The sequence below is a fragment of the Colossoma macropomum genome, unplaced genomic scaffold (assembly GCF_904425465.1).
Source record: "Colossoma macropomum unplaced genomic scaffold, Colossoma_macropomum, whole genome shotgun sequence".
In the NCBI taxonomy this organism is placed as follows: Eukaryota; Metazoa; Chordata; class Actinopteri; order Characiformes; family Serrasalmidae; genus Colossoma; species Colossoma macropomum.
Window position 1 is genome coordinate 205,864 of NW_023495761.1, and position 19,762 is coordinate 225,625.

At 39.2% G+C, this 19,762-nt stretch overlaps 1 protein-coding gene across 2 annotated transcripts in view; it reads right to left on the minus strand.

The window, feature by feature from the left end:
• Positions 1-437: 437 nt before the first annotated feature.
• Positions 438-19,762, minus strand: part of klf12a (Kruppel-like factor 12a) — a 37,447-nt gene continuing 18,122 nt past the window's right edge. Inside the window, exons 3-7 of one of the 2 annotated variants that reach the window (XM_036563385.1) lie at positions 17,346-17,901; positions 15,167-15,307; positions 11,410-11,548; positions 4,521-4,678; positions 438-2,921 (exon numbers count right to left, since the gene is read on the minus strand). In XM_036563385.1, coding sequence (XP_036419278.1) covers positions 2,740-2,921; positions 4,521-4,678; positions 11,410-11,548; positions 15,167-15,307; positions 17,346-17,901 — 1,176 coding nt within the window. In that variant the 3' untranslated portion in view covers positions 438-2,739. The remainder of the gene's footprint in view (positions 2,922-4,520; positions 4,679-11,409; positions 11,549-15,166; positions 15,308-17,345; positions 17,902-19,762) is intronic. The other variant, XM_036563386.1, reaches the window with a different exon arrangement.

Below are 19,762 nucleotides of genomic sequence, written 5' to 3' on the forward strand. Positions count from 1 at the left end.
TTTTAATGACATTCTTAGTGACATATTTGATAAAGGATATTCTACATATATAGGAGGACATTCTATATATATATATATATATATATATATATGATGTCTATTTTTGTTTTTTGTGCAGTTGTTTACTGGGTGCTCTACATTGTTTTGAAAGAACAGTTAAAGACACATCAGTTTCCCAAAAGTTTCCATTCTGGAAATGTGCTTTCTGTCTAATTAATGTTTACAATTTTTAAATAAGGTAGCAAATGAACAAAACCATCCATTAACTCTGGTAAACATTCACTGCGTTAGTTTACTTCTTTTTCTTTTTGGTTTGTTCTTTTTTCTCTTCAATAATGAACACATAATGTACACACATATATATATATATATATATATATATATATATATATATATATATATATAAAATGTGTGTGAAATGAACCTAGCCTTTTTTCCATATACAAACTTTTTATTCATGCCTTCATTCAATCCATTAAACATATATTTATGTATAAATTCACAGTCAATCCATATAAAAAAAGGAAATGTGTACAATAACATCATTTACAAATACATAATTGTAAAACAGATTAAAGGTTAAAGGAACGTCCCTTTGACGGTTACCACTTCTGTGTGATTATCAGTCATCAGGCCTCCTATACAATACTATAAATGGTGACATCACATACTTCAGAAAAAAAGGGTGCAAAATACTGAACAAATACAAGACATAAATGCACAAAAAAGATACACAACATGATAAATTCTTTTTATAAAAATGTACAGACATCTGCTACACTATGTTTGTGCACAAATGATGCAATTGATTTTGAATGTAAAGGATCTCTCTGTCTCTCCCTCCCTCTCTCTCTCTCTCTCTCTCTCTCCCCCTCTCTCTCTCTACCTGACGTTGGAGAACACAGTACATAGATAATTGCATGGCCTTAAAAGGAAAGCTATCCCCTCACATGTAATCTCGGTGAAGTATCCCTTTAAAGGTCCATTCTAAAGTGGTTTTGTGTTGCCATATTGCAGCCGTGCAGAATGAGAATGATTATTTTTGGTGCATAAACGGAAAGCAAAACATGCCGTTGTGATATCCTGACAATGTTTAGAAAATGGCTTCGCTCTTTCACATTTACTGTTACCCTGTTGATGATCCAGTCGGTCAGTTTTTTGTTTTGAATGGAATGTGCAAGCAAACCACAACTGATGCTAAATGGCTCTCGAATGCCAATAAAAAAGGAAATAACAAATAGTTTTGCGAGCGATTGTAAGGAAAGTGTTGAGAAAGTGTTGAAACACCTCGTTATGGATTTGTATCCATTTCACAGCTGACACTGACGCTGTCAGTAAGATTGGTTTCTCTTTAAACTGACAAAAACTTCAGATAAATTGCTTCTTGAATTGAAATATTCTTGAGTTGGGTGGAGGCAAAGGTACTTCAATAAACCTGCATGTAAATGCTGATATGTAAATACTTTGTGCTGGTTTTCAATAAGATTTTATGTTTGCTTCCACTCCCTATTCTCTACATCAATGGCCACTTTATCAGAAACACCTACCTACTTTATTGATCATATGAGGGGAATTTGTTTTGCTCCTTAACTATGCCTAGTCTGGGATCAGCACAGCAACTCTAAATTTTGTTACAATGGTAGTGTAATGGGGTCAAATATAGCCAATTTATTTACTAGCCAAAACCAGCAGTGAACCTACACGTGTCTTTTGAGTTTTAATGTGTAATGTTGATGATGGTAAAAAGCTTTCCTTGGCTATTATTTTGCCTTACCAAGCCCTGTACGTATCTCTCCACCATGAATGGATTACAAATATACTTTTTTAAGCCAAAATATTCTCAACCTTTATGTAAAACAATATCTCAGGCATCATATTTGTGACCATTTCATGTGATCAAACGTTTGGTTACCACTATGAACAACTCTGAATCTGTAAATTTGTCTAAAACAGAGCGTTTTACATCAAACCACTCTGAATGACTTTTTATTCTTCTCTGAATCACTTTATATTTAAATTATTGAGTTATGCAGAAATGTTGCCCAAAGGTGCAATGTGGACCCAGTCACTCCTGGGGTTTGAACCCATAACATCCCTTATACTAGCTCATCTCTCCTCCCACTAGACTACCAAGTCATTTGTTGCTATAGGTACTCTAGCTCCTTTTTTCAGGGGTCAGTTTCTGAACAGAGAGCTGCTCTTTTGGGGGGCATTTTTGGGGAACAGACCATACTCAACCTCACTCTACTGCTACTGCTGTGCTGAGAATGCCACCAAATAATATCTGCTTAACAGCGCTGCTGTGGTCAAAAACTGACTGATGGTGTAGAAGGTGCCTGCCAACAGATGGGCTACAGTCTGAAACTGTACACCTATATAATGGATATACAAGGTAGGTAGAGCTCATAAAGTGGCCAGTGAACAGAAGTACAGGGTGAGCATTTCTAATAAAGTGGACAGTTATTCATAATTATAGACTTGGGCCCAAATCCACTGTGTCCAGTGTCTCAGAGTGAGAGTGGATCAGGGTCAGTTCTCCACACCTGTATTAATGTATTCCTCAGGATATAAAAGGTAAAAACTGATCCCAGGTCAGAACTTTCACTCTGAGACGCTTTATTACTTCAGGCCATATTTTCCCGCCATTTTTCCATCGAGCTGGGAGGGGTCCAGCCCTTTCCCCGGCTCCCCATTGGCTGACAGAGCCCAGCCCTGTCTCACTATTGGTCCATCTCGCCTTTACACTAGCGCGTGGCGCCGGCGGTGCAGCGCGAGGTGATCGGAGCGCGAGAAGCTGCGCTCACAGTCTCCGCACTTGAAGGGCTTGACGCCCGTGTGTTTGCGATAGTGGCGCGTGAGCTCGTCCGAGCGCGCGAACTTCCACGTGCAGCCGTCCCACGTGCATTTATATGGCTTCTCGCCTGAAAGAGAGAGAGAAAGAGACGTTGTAAGTGTATGTTCACACATAGCGGGAGACATCACTCATCGCTCAGCTAAAATGGTAACTTTTAGATAACTTTAAGTTAAAATTAAATTATTATATTTTGCTTCTGATAGATGTGGTACTGTAGAAATCCTGTATCAGAAATCAGAAAAAGATAAGGAATGAATGTGATAGGAATGTGTTGCAGATCTAGCCTGAAATAGCACAGAATAACTGCACGTCGTTGGACCCTGGTCACCTATCCGAGGAATCAAACCTAGGCCCTTCTTGCTGTGAGGTGACGCTCCCTTTCACCCTCTTCCTTCAACTTTCAATGGTCAGGACCCCCACAGGACCACCTCAGAGCAGGTATTGTTTCACTGGTGAATCATTCTCAGCACTGCAGTGACACTGACGTGGTGGTGGTGTGTTAGTGTGTGTTGTGCTGTTCTGAGTGGATCAGACACAGCAGTGCTGCTGGAGTTTTAAACACCTCAGTGTCACTGCTGGACTGAGAAAAGTCCACCAACCAAAAATATCCAGCCAACAGCGTCCTGTGACCACTGATGAAGGACTAGAGGATGACCAACACAAACTGTGCAGCAGCAGATGGGCTATTGTGTCTGACTTTACATCTACAAGGTGGACAGACAAGGTAGGAGTGTCTAAAACAGTGGACAGTTTTTAATTCTGTTTTTTATTCTGTTATTTATTTCCAAATTTACATGACAAGAATCCCAGATTTTCTATGTGGTCTCAGACATTTGGACCCCACTGTGTATGTAGCAGCATATTTTGTTAAATCTGAGATATTACAGTTCTTTATTGTCTCCATTCAAAATAAGGTAAGCAGGTCCCTCCTCGCCATGGTAACATGCTAAGGAAAAATCTGATGCTTATAGCTTAAGGTAACCAGCCTGTATAATTAGATATCTAGGGCTGGTGCATGTTGATCAGCACAAAAAGCTCTAGAGGGCACCTTAAGCACATCGTCAGAAACCACATAGGTCCTTTTGAGATTACTTAGCAACTCTGCTTGGTTTAAGGCAAGTCAGCTTGGTTTACGGCAAGTGTGTGATGATTTACACATGCAGTTTGCACAGAATTGGTGGACATAAGCTTCTAGTACTTGTAGCTCCAGTGCAAAACTTTGGTCACATGTCTTGACTGATCAACTACATTTGAGGTTTGGGGTAAAGCTGTGCACATTTAAGTTTCCATTGAAATGTTGCTTTAAAGCCAAAAGGGAGGACTGTCCAGTAGGAATACCTTTTCTTTTATTGCACATTGCAACTACTACTTTAATTCATTCAGGTTCTTGAGAAATCCTGCTTTGTGAAACAACCCCCAGTTTAAATTCTAATTCATCATCTAATCAAAATCATAACAACTATTAAATATGTAAGCCAAATGCTACTAGAACTATGTGGAGTGGCAGGTAAAGTAGTTGTTTGTTTATTTGTGTTTGTTTTTAAAGTTGCACACAGAAACAGCTCACATTATTAGACGGCATGTTATAAAAACTCAAATGCTCAGATGAGTGAGTAAGCGCTATGGTGCTGAATGTGGCTCAGATTTAGTCTCAGGTCTAACTCACCAGTGTGGGTCCTCCGGTGGGCCTTCAGGTGGGAGCTTTTGGTGTAAACTTTACTGCAGCCCTCAAACTCACAGCGGTGGATGCGTCTCCTCTTGGAATCAGGGGACTCGGGCCGCCTCGGCCTTCGCAAGCTGTCGATGCTGAACGGCAGTATGGAGCTGCAATGGCAACAAACAAAATCATAACATTAGTTTCAGCATGGCTTGGGAATATGGCTACTTATCATTTCTGTGATGCAAGTCGTTATTTTTTAAAAAGCACATGTTAAAATAAAAACACTGACCAAACTGATGTACAATTAAAAATTAACTAACAACACAGGAAAAAAATAAAATGTCCCTAAAATAATAATTGACTGGAATTAAATAAGAAATTAAAATAACATAACTGTGCAGAACATAAGTGTTTTTGGCTGGTGCTCAGATTATCTTTACTTATGCAAGTGCTTATGGACGTAGTGTGTTTCATTGCGTAGTTTTGTATTAATAGTGGTTGGAATAGCTTTGGATAACAGCATCAAATCCCACCTCTGGACCGCACACAGGTCATTTGATTCATTAAAACAAAACAGCTTGCTTTGAACAGCACTGTCCACTTCTCACAAATGAAAATGCTGGACCATATTTGTAGCAGCATACCTAGATAACACTGTTACTGTGGAACCCACACTCAAAAAACACAAGGGTGCCACAAAAAAGACTTTAAGCGCCGTAGAAGAACTACTTTTGGTTCATTACAGAATCATGAAAACAAGATTTGTGAGAGTGAGGAAACTTCTTAAACCAGAGAACCTCAATATAATGTGAAGGCCTTGAGTTACACAAAATTTACGTCATGTCAAGGCTCTTGAAACTTTTAAAAGGTTCTTCACACTCCCAAATCTCTTTATCACACATGATCTCCAAAGAACTATGCACTGAAAGGAAGGTTTTTAAGGAGCCAAAAGTGGTTCTATGGCATCACTCCAAAGTATTTTACAGACCAGATTCAATTCAGTGATGCCTTGCTTTGTAGCTTTGTATCTGGACATCACTTGTGTGCCACACTGAATGTCAGATACCTTGTGTAAAATTAGAAAAAAGTGGGAAGTCTTCAAATCTGGACCTTAAATCACCTATAGTTCATTGAACTGCTGACATAATGGATTTCTATTAGCCATTCAGGGTCACACCTATCAGTGATCACAAAATCCATGACCAGAAACATTAAGGCCTGGAATTGAAGAGCTCTGTTCTAAACCTCGTTGTCAGGTAATGAAGCTCAGCACACACTTAAAAACAAGTTGAGATCTTTTTAATTTAGCATAAAATTAAAGATTAAAGTTTTCTTTTGTTTTGATCTCTTTCATTTGATGTTATTTTATTTGTTTAATTTGCCAAATACTGTAAATGTATTTTCTTTGGATTATTACTGTTATTGAAATTATTATTATTATTATTATTATTATTATTATTATAGTTGTAGTAGTGTGAGTGAAATACAGACACTGTAAGGATTTGTGGGGTAGCCATACTATTAATATAGTGATGGCCACCAGAGGGCACCATTGTGCTGTGGAGATGACAAATCGACATCAGTTTAGTAGCCCTCAATCCTCTCAAATGTAGTTTTCTCTTCTCTAACACCCAGCTGAGCACAGAAAGGTCTTGTTAATCTGTTCATTAGTTGCATCAGATGTGTGAGGAGCTGAGGAAACTCAGCTAAAATGTGCAGGACAGTTGTACCCCAGATACAGCAGAAAAGACTCTAGCAACATTAATATTTTCAGCATGTCTGGTTTACTTTTAGATGAAAGCCCATTATGAGAAGGAATGAGTTTTGTCAATAAACATATTTGTGGATTGTAAACAGCACCTACATAAACACAACTTCAAAAACCTTAAAACAAAACAGTCAAACATCTTCTGAACATTACTAATCGCAATGCTGCGTGTGCACACTTCCACCCTCACGAAAAAGATATAGCAGCCTCGTTTTGCCAGCAAGTACACGTACACACATACACACGCGTACACTGTAAACTCATGGACCTTTAGAACATTGGCCCGAGTGAGAGGCTTTAGCTGGAGATGTTTGGGAGTGGGTTCTTACCCCCCGCCGAGCCACTTCCTGTTTCTCTTGGGCCGTAGGGGTGCATCATTTATGTGTGTGTGAGAGAGAGACAGGGAGAGGGGAGGGGGGTCACCTGCGGCTCTTGGCAGCTGTAGCTCTTTTGGGGGCCCAGAGGAGACGGAGGGGAAAAAAGAACCGCTGAACTCCCACAACTTCTTTCTCAAAACGGAGGTTCTGAGACGTAGAACGAGCAAACTCCATAATCACCAGCCACTGTCTACCACAGTCCTAAAGAAGCTCCATGTGTCAGTAGCCTCTACTGGCCCATCCATGCTCTGCCCACTAATGCATTCTTTCTTAGCAACTGTTGCTAGGTTGGACAGGCTTGACAGAATGTAGGTAAAACCTCCATTTGACCTAATGAGAAAATGTAGTACAGAATGTAGCTTTTTCTTTAGCACAATATTTATGCCTAGAGGGTGTTATTTTTATTTAAAAAGGTATTTACAACACTGTCTAAAGGTTTAGGATCGCTTTGCCATATTGACAATTTTTATTTTAGGTACAATAATAGCTTAAACTGTGTGGATTTAAATGAAGGGTTGTTCCAAAATCCATCATAGACCACCTTCAAAAATTTTTTCATGATATACATGATGAGAGTGGGCTTTACACATGCAAAAAAATATCAGTGCTATATTATGATTAAAACCACCCTCATTTCAAAAACCTAAATCCAAAATTGTTGTACTGCATTTTGGAACGAAACTCTTCAAACATTACAAACTATTCACCAAAAGGTATTTTCAAGTTTTATTCAATATTTCAAGAGTTCTGTTAAAATGAAATGAGTAAAATGATAAATAATATACTATTTTTTTCCAAGTTATCTGTTTTGACATTAAATTACACTGTTTGAAATATCACGGGTTCTTGATATGAATTTTATTTATTCATTTCTCAGTCGTTTTGGAATCATTGCTGGCTCCGTTCATTGTTCTGGACACATCTAACATTATATTTTTTCACATCGTCCTAATGTCCTATTTATATTTGAAAGCTGTGAACTTGTACAAGACTAGCATAGTATCATTAGTTTTGTGTCATTGAAAATTCCAAACCTGTGAATGGTGGCATACTTTATCATGTAAAAGGTCCCATTTTCAGGATAAATAAGACCTAGATCTGTCATTGTGTGAGGATGGTGGCAAATTTGGCATTGTTGCTTCCAACTTGCCTAGTTTTAATAACATAGTCCACTTTGATAGCCTAGCATATCAAACTGGCCACGAAAGAGCATACTTGTAGGTGGAGCATGGGTAGGTCAATTAATGCTCATACTGTTTCGTTCCAGGTTAAACTCTGTTATGTTTGGAGCTTTTCAGATTTTTGTCATTTCACACAAACTAAGCATCTTTTGAGTAATATCACAAATCACTCTTCACTATCAGCAAACTAGGAGCGCTGTGCAGAATACTATTATAGGAAAAAAGTTTCTGTATCAAGTAAACGATAATTTGGTAAAACGGAGCTCTACAAACCTCTTAAACGGCTTATTTAGCTTTTAATCTTGAGACATATTACTCGGTTACTACTATAAATGAATTAGTAACTACTCTGAAACTAGCAAGATAATAGTAGTAATTATTACAGTAATGTAATTATAATTCCAGTGACAGTTACTGACCACAGTGGTAGGCTAAAGGTCTAGAGCACTATAACGTGCTGCCAAAAGATAGACAAATATTAAGTGTCATAACCAACACATGACTCTTTAATGTTGTACCACAGAATGGGAGAGAGGGAAGCTGCAGCTGAGTGAGGGCTAAAAGCTGCAGCTGAGTGAGGTCTAAAAGCGGCAGCGCTGGTCATTTTGTTCCGTCTTTTGTTTGTATTTTTCCCTCTGGAGCCGCTCAGAGGGGCTTTCCAATGGTGAGGACGTGCAAGGCAGTGCCACTGACCGTGCATCAGGCCACAGAGAGACCCTGGTGAAGAGCACAATGAGGCGTAGCTCTTTCAGCTGATCCGGGCTCAGGGAGAAGCAGCTTTTAGTCCAAGACATGAACTACATTGACTTGTGCACCTGTGTCCCAGAACATAATCGACCCTGAATGCACTCCCTTCGAGACCTGAGTGAACAATGATGTTAAAGAACAGCAAGGCGCATTGCCCTGCTCATCCAGTCTACAGACACAGTAAGAAACCTCTCTGACTCTGTTCCCTCATGGATACACATACACTGTCCATCGAAAGCTTTGCTTTTCAGAATGTTTTCAGCACAAATTTGCATATTTTCTTTGTCATTTTAACCTAAAATGAGATGAGAACACTTTTTGTAATATCTTGACAAGACTTATCACAACACCTGGTTAGTTTTTCTAAGATATAATGCTGAGAAAATAACAACAAAATGACCATGTACAATTAATGTAACCATATCAACTGGTTGGCTAGCCACAACCTAGCTAGCCTATGCTGTAGTGCAAGCTAAGAAGGTTAGTAAATAATATTGTTCTTTATGAGATGATCAAAGTGGGCTGCAAGGGCTGTAACAATGTTTGATAGTTATCTAGAATCTGACTAGCTAAAGTTAGCTAGTTAATTAGCTATGTAAATAAATAATATACTGTTTCAATGTCCGCTTGTGTCATTTTGTTTGTGATTAATTAGTATCACACTTATTGGCTAGGCAGCATGCATGCATCTGGGGGGCAAGGAGGGGCTACTGAGTATATAAAATTGCTTAGCTGTTGAGTATATAAAAAGCTAGCTTCAGCTAAGTTGATGAGCATTCATTTAACATACTAGTTTACTTTAAGGAAAACAACAAATTTCAAATTTCAGGAAAGATGCCCCCAAACATTTAAACGGCCTTGTACACAAGCTTGACTTTTCCTCAGCCACACCAGGGCATGTTATAACACATTGTTGCCTTCAGGCTTTGCCACACTGCTGCTGCTAGCTGGCCACCTCTTTCTCCCTGCGGTCAACCCATCAGCTGGTGCTGCCCACAGGACTCGAAGCTCCACAGACACACACACAAACACGCACACACACACCACAACTCCTGTCTTATCCGAGCCCAGCTACCAGCTTCCCCCCCTGGGCATGCTGAATATGGAGGAGGCCCTGTCACCCACCCCAGCTCCAGGGAGAATTCCTTTATTAATGAGCTTCCCTTTCCACACACAAACACACACACACACACACACCTGCTCATCCGCCATTCCTTCACACACTGCGAGAAGCCCATTTATAATGATGATGAATTCGTGCTGACAGGGAGAGTGTCTCCATGAAATTCTATCAAATTCAGAGACAAAAGCAAGGCAAAGGAACCCCAGAAAGCCAACATAACCATGATGACACATTCCATGTGCACACACACTCACAGTGGGGGTTCATCTTGGAAGCTATCAGCAGTCTGGTATCACACGTCGTACCGACTGGTGTTTAGTTTGAGGTCTACATGTGCCTCTTATATTGTGACTGATTACTGTGGCCTGATTTTATTACATACTGTGAATTACAGGCACTGGTTGTGTGAGTGCATTTTTTTTTACTCTTTTTAACTCTCTTCTCTCTTTCAGTGTCATTGTATTGATATATTTCAGAGAATCAAATGCCCTCACAAAGCATAATTAAATGTGAAGTCCTTTGTGTTATTTTTGTTACTGTATAGTGGCATAAATGTATATATGAACTATATATATATGGGCGGCACGGTGGCGCAGTGGGTAGCGCTGTCGCCTCACAGCAAGAAGGGCTTGGGTTCGATTTCCGGCCAGGCGGCCAGGGTCGTTTCTGTGTGGAGTTTGCCTGTTCTCCCCGTGTCTGCGTGGGTTTCCTCCGGGTACTCCGGTTTCCTCCCACAGTCCAAAGACATGCAGTCAGGCCAATTGGACATGCTAAAAATGCCCCTAGGTGTGAATGTGTCTGTCTGTCTGTCTGCCCTGCGATGGACTGGTGATCTGGCCAGGGTGTATCCTGCCTTCCACCCAATGACAGCTGGGATGGGCTCCAGCACCCCACCGCGACCCAGAAGGATAAGCGGTTTAGATGATGTATGTATATATATATATATATATATATATATATATATATATATATATATATGTATATTTTTATTAATGTGTTTCATGGGTCATACTGAAGAGTTTATCGAGGTGCTACCTTTGCACATCGGTTCATGAAATTTCGCTCTGCTACAACTGACCGGGTATCATCATGAAATGGAAGCATCTAGGAGCAACAACAGCTCAGCCACCAAGTAGTAGACCATGCAAACTCACAGAGTTGGGCCTCCGTGTACTGAAGTGCACAGTGCGTAAAAACTGCCTATCCTCTGTTGTGTCATTACTACAGTTCCAAACTTCCTCTAGAAGCGACGTCAACACCTGAACTGTGCCAGAAATGGGCTCCCATGGCCAAGGAGCTACACGACTGGAGTGGCGTAAAGCACTCTGCCACTGGACTGTGGAGAAGTGGAAACATTCTCATTCGCCCCTGTGTACAAAGTGAGGACCATAAAGTCTTGGTTTGATGAGCTTGGTTTGGCGGAACTTTAGTGGCCTGAACAGAGCCTTGACCCCAACCCCACTGAACACCTTTGGGATGAATTGGAACACCAATATTGTATATATATATATATATATATATATATATATATATATATATATATATATATATATATATATATATATATATATATATATATCAATATATCATTTAACAACTTCTTGTCCCCAGAACATTTCAAATATTTAACAAAATATCTAAAAAAATACGTTTTGGTGTCTGGTTTGTGAATATATGTGTATGTTTGTGTGTAACTCACTCCTGCACAGCGCGTGCGATGGTCAGGGCAGTGGAGCCAGTCTCGTTCACACTGTCCAGTGTGACGTTGGGCAGGTCATCGTCCTCGCTGTCACTGAGTGATCGCCGTGGCGATGGTCTATCTGGAACCCGATGTGTGACTGAGGGAGAGCACAGAGAGGGTGGGGTTATTAAGACAGTACATAAATACACTAAGTAAATCACACAACATAGACACAGCAGACCAGCATGTGCTGCATCAATGTTTACCTATAAAACTTAAAAAAAAATAAAAAAACTCAATAAGCTAGTCTTGTAAACTGCATTAGCTAATCATTTTCTTAAAAAGCACATCCACATTTGAACTCGTCACCTCCATCTTTCTCAATGGACATAAATATATAAAATGATTCTATCAGAATCTGTTCTTAATTTACACTCTTAAAGGTTGATGAATTATGGGTCTAGAGAAATGCTTTAATTGTTATAGAACCCACATATTGTGGAGGTTCTTTAAACTTTAAAAAGGTTCTCACTCTGTATCTTTTTGCAGAAAGGTTCTTTAGGTTAGTAAAAGTGGATCTTCTATGGCATTGAAAAAAGTGATTCAAATGTACACAGATTTTCCAAATTAATATAAAATGTAATACATCAATGCAATTATTGCCAAAAGTATGTAAAATGAAAGACAAAGTTTAATAAGGCCGCAGGACGCCTACGTGAGCCTTTCTTGAAATAAACGTATGTAGACACACACACATTATCTAAGCCACTTATCCTCCTGGGGTCGCTGTGGGTGCTGGACACCCTGGACAGGTTGCCAGTCCATCACAGGGCAGACACACATTATAAAATTATTTCTAAAAGTTTATTCCAACAAGTAAATTAAAACGCACTGAGGTGAACTGACATCAAAATGAACAAAAACAGCCTAAGTGCTTTGCCATCTGAGACTTATTGGAATAAGCATTTGTGAATGTTTACATAGGTTTATGTCATTTACCATGAAGGGCTTATGAGCAGTCATGTAGCTTTACAGATGCTGCTTTTATTAAAGCGTTACCGTTGTGTTGATTGAAAAATTCCCCATTAACCACAAAAAGGATGTGATCAGTGCCAGGGACTTTGTCGGATGTTGGTGATTGCAGCTTTGTTGATTTTTCTTTAGTCCTCTCTGATAACTCTCTGTGACGCAGTGGATTAATGCTAAACTAAAGGCAACCTTGACTACTGTTCTGATAAGCCAGCATGATCAAAAGCACAGGATTTCCCCACAGAAAGAAAAGCACATAAATCACTCTGAAAAGGCTGAGAGAGGTCTGTGTGATGTTGAATGGATACAAGGTCTACGGTGTGTGTTTTTTTATGACTATAAGTGTGTGTCATGGCTTGTGTTACCCTGTTGTTCAACTGACCAACCTTGTTGCCATGGAAACCTCCCTAGACACAGCAGAGGGCACAGACCCTCCAGATAGGGGCTGGCTCAAAGTAAAAGTGTGCATGTAAGGCTAGCCTATTGTACAGATGTCATATATATAGAGCATTCTACCATATTCTACCTATATAAGTAACTGTAGTCTATATATACAAAATCATCATTTATAAGGTGAAGTTGAAAAATTTAGATTTATCACAAGTTTAATTTTTCACTAATTAAAAAATACTGTCACTACCGAAACGCAAAGAGTTTAGCACATTGGCAGAGCCTCATTTTAGCCACACTCCTGCATTTTAGGGCAGGAAGTCCTTTCAAACCTCTTTTCGAATGAAACTCCTCATATACAGCATATATAAAAGTCAGAGATCACCATTCACTTATTTAATATTCAGTCAAAACAGCCATTAAGTATAAGTTATTAATTTTTCATGAGACCAAACAAGACCTAGCAGACCACCAAAAATGTCACCTTTAGATAAACAGCTAATCAAGCTTTCATCTTTGAGACATACTGACAGAAGAGACAAAAAAAAAAGAAAATTTACAAATCAATCAAAGAAGCTGTTGCTTACTCAAAACAATGGACTGACCACCCCAGAGTCCAGATCTCAACATCACTGAATGAGTTTGGGATGGTTTGGATTGTAAGAACCAGAAAATGCAACCAGCTTCTAAGACTGAACAAACATTGTCAATTTTATTAGCTCCACTTACCATATAGATACAATTTTCCTACTCTAGCGTGCCAACTAACTCTGGTAATTAACTGAATCAGGTTGAATCAGGTGTGCTTGAGCAGGAAGATCGCCTAACTGTGCAGGAATCCAGCCTTCCATATCAGCTCTAGTCCTTCAGCAGTGGTCTACGGATGCTGCCCACAGGACACTATTGACTGGTGGGCTATTCTCAGTCCAGCAGTGACACTAAGGTGTTTAAACACTCCAGCAGCACTGCTGTGTCTGATCCACTCATAGCAGCACAACACACACTAACACAACACCATGTCAGTGTCACTGGAGTGCTGAGAATGATGCACCACCCCAATAATACCTGCTCTGTGGTGGTCCTGTGGGGGTCCTGACCACTGAAGAAAAAGGGTAAAAGGGGGCTAACAAAGTATTTAGATAAATAGATAGACTACAGTCTGTAATTGTACCACACTTGGTACTACAAAGTGCACCTATATGGTAAGTATAGCTAATAAAATGGACAAAGAGTGTAGATACAAGAAGGTGTGTATGTATGTTTATATATATATATATATATATATATACACTGTATCTCTTTATATATAACGTGAAATCTGAATGAATTTCAGAGAGTCTGGTTCTCTCCTCCCCTTCTCAAGAGAATGAGGGATGAGGGAAGAGAGAAAAGGGAAAAGCCTTCACTGCCACAGAGCCCATTAAGAACAGCGCTTGTGCCCAGAGGCACACAGGCTTTCCTGGGCAGCTGAGTGTGATTGTGTGTGTGTGTGTGTGTGTGTGTGTGTGCGTGTGTGTGTGTGTGTGTATGTGTGTGTGTATATGCGCATATGTGTGCATGTGTTGAGGGGCTATTAGTCTCCTCAGCTACACTCTTAAAGAAAAGTGCCTTGAAAGCAAACACAATCCAACATCAAAACACCACAAGAAATCTATTTTTGAGGGGGGAAAATCTGATGTTTGAAGGCACCTTTTTCTGATAATTATGGCGAGCCAGCACTGAGGAGAGCACAACATGCAGATGCTGCTGTTGGCTGAATAGTCAGCAATACATAAACATCTTGATTTTTTTGACCTCACAAAAACAGTGGGACTCATTCACCAATAACCTCCTAGATTTTTTCTTAAATTTGTTCTTGAGAAAGGTCCTAAGAAAAAGTCTATGTCAGGTTCATGACGTGTTCTTAATCCGCAGAATTATTCACACCTTTGTGTGCTTGAGGGTGTGCAGATTATGTTCTTACCTAAGAACAAATCCCAAATAAGAAAACATTGGCGAATGTCAGAATCTTTGTGAAAACTGTGTTTGTGGGTTTTTGAGAAGAAATTTCTTCATAAGATTGGTTGGTGTATGAGGCCCAATGAACTGAAAATGTTTTTTTTTAGAAATATACTAATAAAAAAAAATCTACTTTTTGAAAGTTATGTTTTAAAACAATGCTTTACATACTACACGAAGTAGTAGTATCAGGTAGTGCTATCATCAACCAATTTTACATGATTTGGGCCCTTTAATTTTATATAAAAAAAAAAACTCTTTTGTAGTTTTCCAGTCACATTTCTATAGCAGCTGTGCTTTACCCATAAATTTCAGGTGGCCTGATTTAAATGGGGACAGTTTTTGTCAGAGCACCTACTTCCTGTGTGGATAAAGGCTGCTGCCTGCTGGACTGAATAAAGAGTGTGAAGCACAATGGGCTTCCAGTCATCAGAATGCGTCTGTTCAACATGCTGTTGGGTTCTGGGTTCTGTCACTGACCCTGCAGGACTCAGAGAGGCTTTTATAGATGGGAAACGAGAGAGAGAGAGAGAGAGAGAGAGAGAGAGAGAGAGAGAGAGAGAGAGAGAGAGAGAAAGAGAAAGAGAGAGAGGGGGAGACAGAGAAAGGGGTGAAAAGGGGACAAATGTTAAAGACAGTGCCAGAGTAGGAGAGGTATAGATGTTCAGGAAGGGGAACTGTTGGGAAACTGTAAACAGTACAGAGAACCATCATTTATTCTGCCACAATGTCTAATAAAAGCATTTTATTCTCTCTCAACTCAGCACAACTCAATTTAATCTTAACTCAACACAACTCAACTCAGTCTAAAGAAGCTGGGCTCTAAATCTCTGAGGATATGATTGAATTAAATTATGACTCCTCAGGAAACAATTCAGTTTGTAGGTATCTGCCAACCAAAGGAGCGTTTGTCTTTCCCTTTCACTGTTTTTAAGGAGAAACAATTCAGAGATGTCCATTTAAACACAAACGACCCATATTCACACATTTTTCCTCCTAATTATAACATTTGTGTAGATTTATGTACCGGAACACAGTCATAATGTTCTTTTATGTAATAACTTTCCAACCTAATTTTATCCCTTAGAAATAAACAGGTAGGTTACTGTTAAAGACTGATATATGTAAATGACCCCTTTGTTTCTGATTGGCTGGCCTGTGCTGTGCTTCATTCAAAAAACAGTCTGGGCTGAAATGTGTGGAAAGTTCACCCTGAATCATTAGGAAAGATATACTTCAGCCGCTCTTATCAGATCTGAATCTGAATCCTTAGGAAGGTTCCAATAATACATTTGCTTTCTGACAGTCAGGAACAGTGAAAGGTTCAATCGTTTTCCACCACAACATGAATAGACAGCTAAAACTGCTGCAGGCTGAATAGTTGGCTTTATGTAATTGTGCTCATGGCTGTGGCATCGCATTCATAGAGAATTGCAAATAGACTGATTCTGATTGTTCCAGAAGAGAAACATTCATGAATGAACATTAAGTTGGATCCCAGGAGGTTGATAAGGTGTTGCTAGGCCATTGCTATGGCATCCCAGGTGGTTTCTAAGGTGTTTCTAGGCCTTTGCTATGGTATCCCAGGATGTTGCTAAGATACTACTAAGCTGTTGCTATGGTATTTCAGCTAGTTGTCAAGGTGTTGCTAAGCCATTGCTATGGCATCATAGGTGATTACTAGTGTTTGTACTTGATTGTACTGCAAATAGACTGATTTCCTATATAGAAAAATACATGGCTATGTATTTTTTTATATGTGATATACATTTCAGATTCACATTGTTTCACTCCCAAATATACTAGAAAAAATATTTGTACTGTATATACGGACTGTCTTGTCTGGTGAGTGAATAGTATGTTTTAAAACTTAACATGATGACCAAGGGAATGGTTTTCCATGGCTTCTTCAATAAAGCATTTCCTATATGGAAGTAAATATGTGTACTTGCTTGTATTAAAAATATAGGTACAATATATGTAATGTTTTAAACTATATTGGCTAAATACACTTAACAGTGCCATTTTAAATATTTATATACATGTCAATACATGTACATATACAGTCATATGCAGAAGTTTGGGCAATGATTTGAGTCAAATGATTTGTTGATTTTATGAGTGATTTTCTAAGTTAACAGATCCTCTACAGAAGACTTCTGAATATTTTTTGAAGCATAATTACTGTTTATTTACATGAGGAAAAATTAAACAAAATTGAATGTGAAAAACTTTTGGCACATTTTAAACTTTGTTTAATTATTTTTTTCAATATATTGTATTAAAATAATAAATAATAAATAGTAAATAGAAATTGTGCACTAAAGTTAGCAGAAAACACCACAATTAAATTTGTTGCCTGTACAGGTTGCATTAATTTATTTTCAGTTTGAAAATTAAGAAAACATGTCATGACTTGACGCATGTTTTGAGAAATAAATGGAAATATATTTGCTTTACATATAGATTGTCTTGCTTGTAACTGACAGTAAAGGAGAATGCACATCTCTCTCTCTCTTTCTCTCTCTCTCACTCACCTTTTCCATGTATCCTGCTCTCCTCCAGCATGGGCATCATCAGACCTCCAGGGCCCAGTGATCCCACTCCAGGATATACCAGCGGGACAGGCTGTACCACCACGGGCACCCTGCGGGGGTGGACGTGAATAGGGCTGGGGCAGTGGGGCAGGGGCTGCTGGGGCAGGGGCAGGAAGGGCTGCCCCCTCAAGGCCACAGAGGGTGGAGACGACACCCTGGATGGAGACAGCTTCAGCCGCGGGACGGGGGTTATAACGGAGGGAGGCGAGGAGGATGGCAGAGAGGATGATGATGACAATGAAGAAGGAGACTTGGTGGATGAAAGTGGAGGGGAGCGTGGGCAGAAACGTATTGATGATGATGATGATGATGAAGGTGATGAGGATAGTGATGATGATGATGAAGGTGATGAGCGAGATCTGTTGGTGGAAAGGTCTACAGGCTCTGTCTGTGTCTGGAAGAGGTCAGAGGGGAAGCATCTGTCAGGTGAATGAGTCCGGAACCTTCTGTCCATCACCAGCACGCCCATGTCTGGATAAGCTCTTATCTCTGGAGACTGTTGATACAAGATAATAGAGACATCATTTCTGTCTGTCTTTTAAACCGTTAAACTTCCCTTCACTCTCAGAAGCATTTCTTACATGTTCAACACTATTCGAGCTGCATTACTTTTAGCCAAGGTTCTATAATGTAATTTGTGTGCGATTTGACTGGTTTATTCTTATGAGATAAATTGTCTGTGTATTTTTGCCACGCCGTTGCTATGGTATCCCAGGGGGTTGCTAAGGTGTTGCTATGCTGTTGCCATGGTCTGCCAGCTGGTTGCTGAGGTATTGCTAGGCTGTTGCTATGGTACCCCAGCTGGTTGCTAAGGTGTTGCAAAACCATCACTATGGCATTTCAGCTGGTTACTGGTGTTACTAGGGATTTGCTATATTATCACAGGTACTTGCAAAGATTTTACAAGGCCATTGCTATTATATTCCAGGTGGCTGCTAAGGTGTTACAAGGCCATTGCTATGGTCTCCCAGGTGGTTGCTAAGGTATTGCTAGGCCATTGCTATAGTCTCCCAGATGGCTTCTAAGGTGTCACTAGGCCATTGCTCTGGTGTCCCAGGTTGTTGCTGAGGTGTTGCCTGGCCATTGCAATGGTTTCCCAGGTGGTTGTTAATGTGTTACTAGGCCATTGCTATGGTATCCTAGATGGTTGCTATGGTGTTGTCTGGCCACTGCTATGGTAAATGCTTGAATGTTCATGCAGACTGTAACATAGTTAAAAGAATTATTTTTTATTTATCTATTTTTCACAACTGGTTGTCATTCAAAACATCAACCGAACATCACATTACTGCAGTTACACACACATTAATTCCAGTTGTTAATAATACAAAGATGGCAGTACCCAAATATATATTAATTATAACATTATAGGATGAACCAGTCAACCAAAACACAAAACAACTAAACATTTGAAATACATTTGGGGTAAGAAAAACTTGTTAAAGAAACAACAGCTAAAACAAAACTCCAGTAAAATGAACTATGGATGAGTTAGTAAATACAAATAAGCAAAACTCATTTGTTTTTGTTCTTTACAGTGCACTGATTGAATCAACATAACTCACATGTTCATGTCAGAATTACACAACAGGCACGGTACTCGCCCTGTCTTAAATCAAGTTTGTCTGAAGTGTAGACTGCTATATATAGCAACAAAGGGAAGAGCCAACAGTTTGAAATTTTCAGCTGGGAGTTAGATGTCTTTGTCCATCAATCACTATATTTTGTGACATTAGCAGTTTGCTATTTGCAATATGCAGCTGAGGATTTTAGAATGGTGTATCGGTAACTGGGCATGTTGGATTAATAGCTAACTTTTGCTTCCTAATGTTTAACTGCTAAACTAGAAATGCCTCAACAACTTAAGATATCATGTGGTAATTTTTCATTTCCATTATTCTCGACATTATTAATTCCACATTCTAGACTGAAACTGAAACCGAAACTCAGGACACACTTAGCTGCAAACTGAAAATGAAAACCAAAAGAAAAGATTCTTTGATATTTGCAGTTTTAATTATACTTTTGAACTAAAGTAATAATGTTGAAGATGTGTTTAAAGACAACTGTCACCATGTTGGGAAAGAGAACTGATAGAACGAGGGGACTAATTTAATTTTAAACAACTTGCTAAACAATATTAAATATTAAAACTTATTTAAATTTATACATACATACATACATCATCTAAACCACTTATCCTTCTGGGTCGCGGTGTTATTTAAATTTATTTAAATTATAAAAATGTAAAAATAAAAATACTTCTTGGTTTCCAAAAGGCATCTATAGCAGAATTCCAGGGCTGCTATGCTGTTGCAATGGAAACCTCTTTTTTTTTTAAATGTTGAACATGTGAA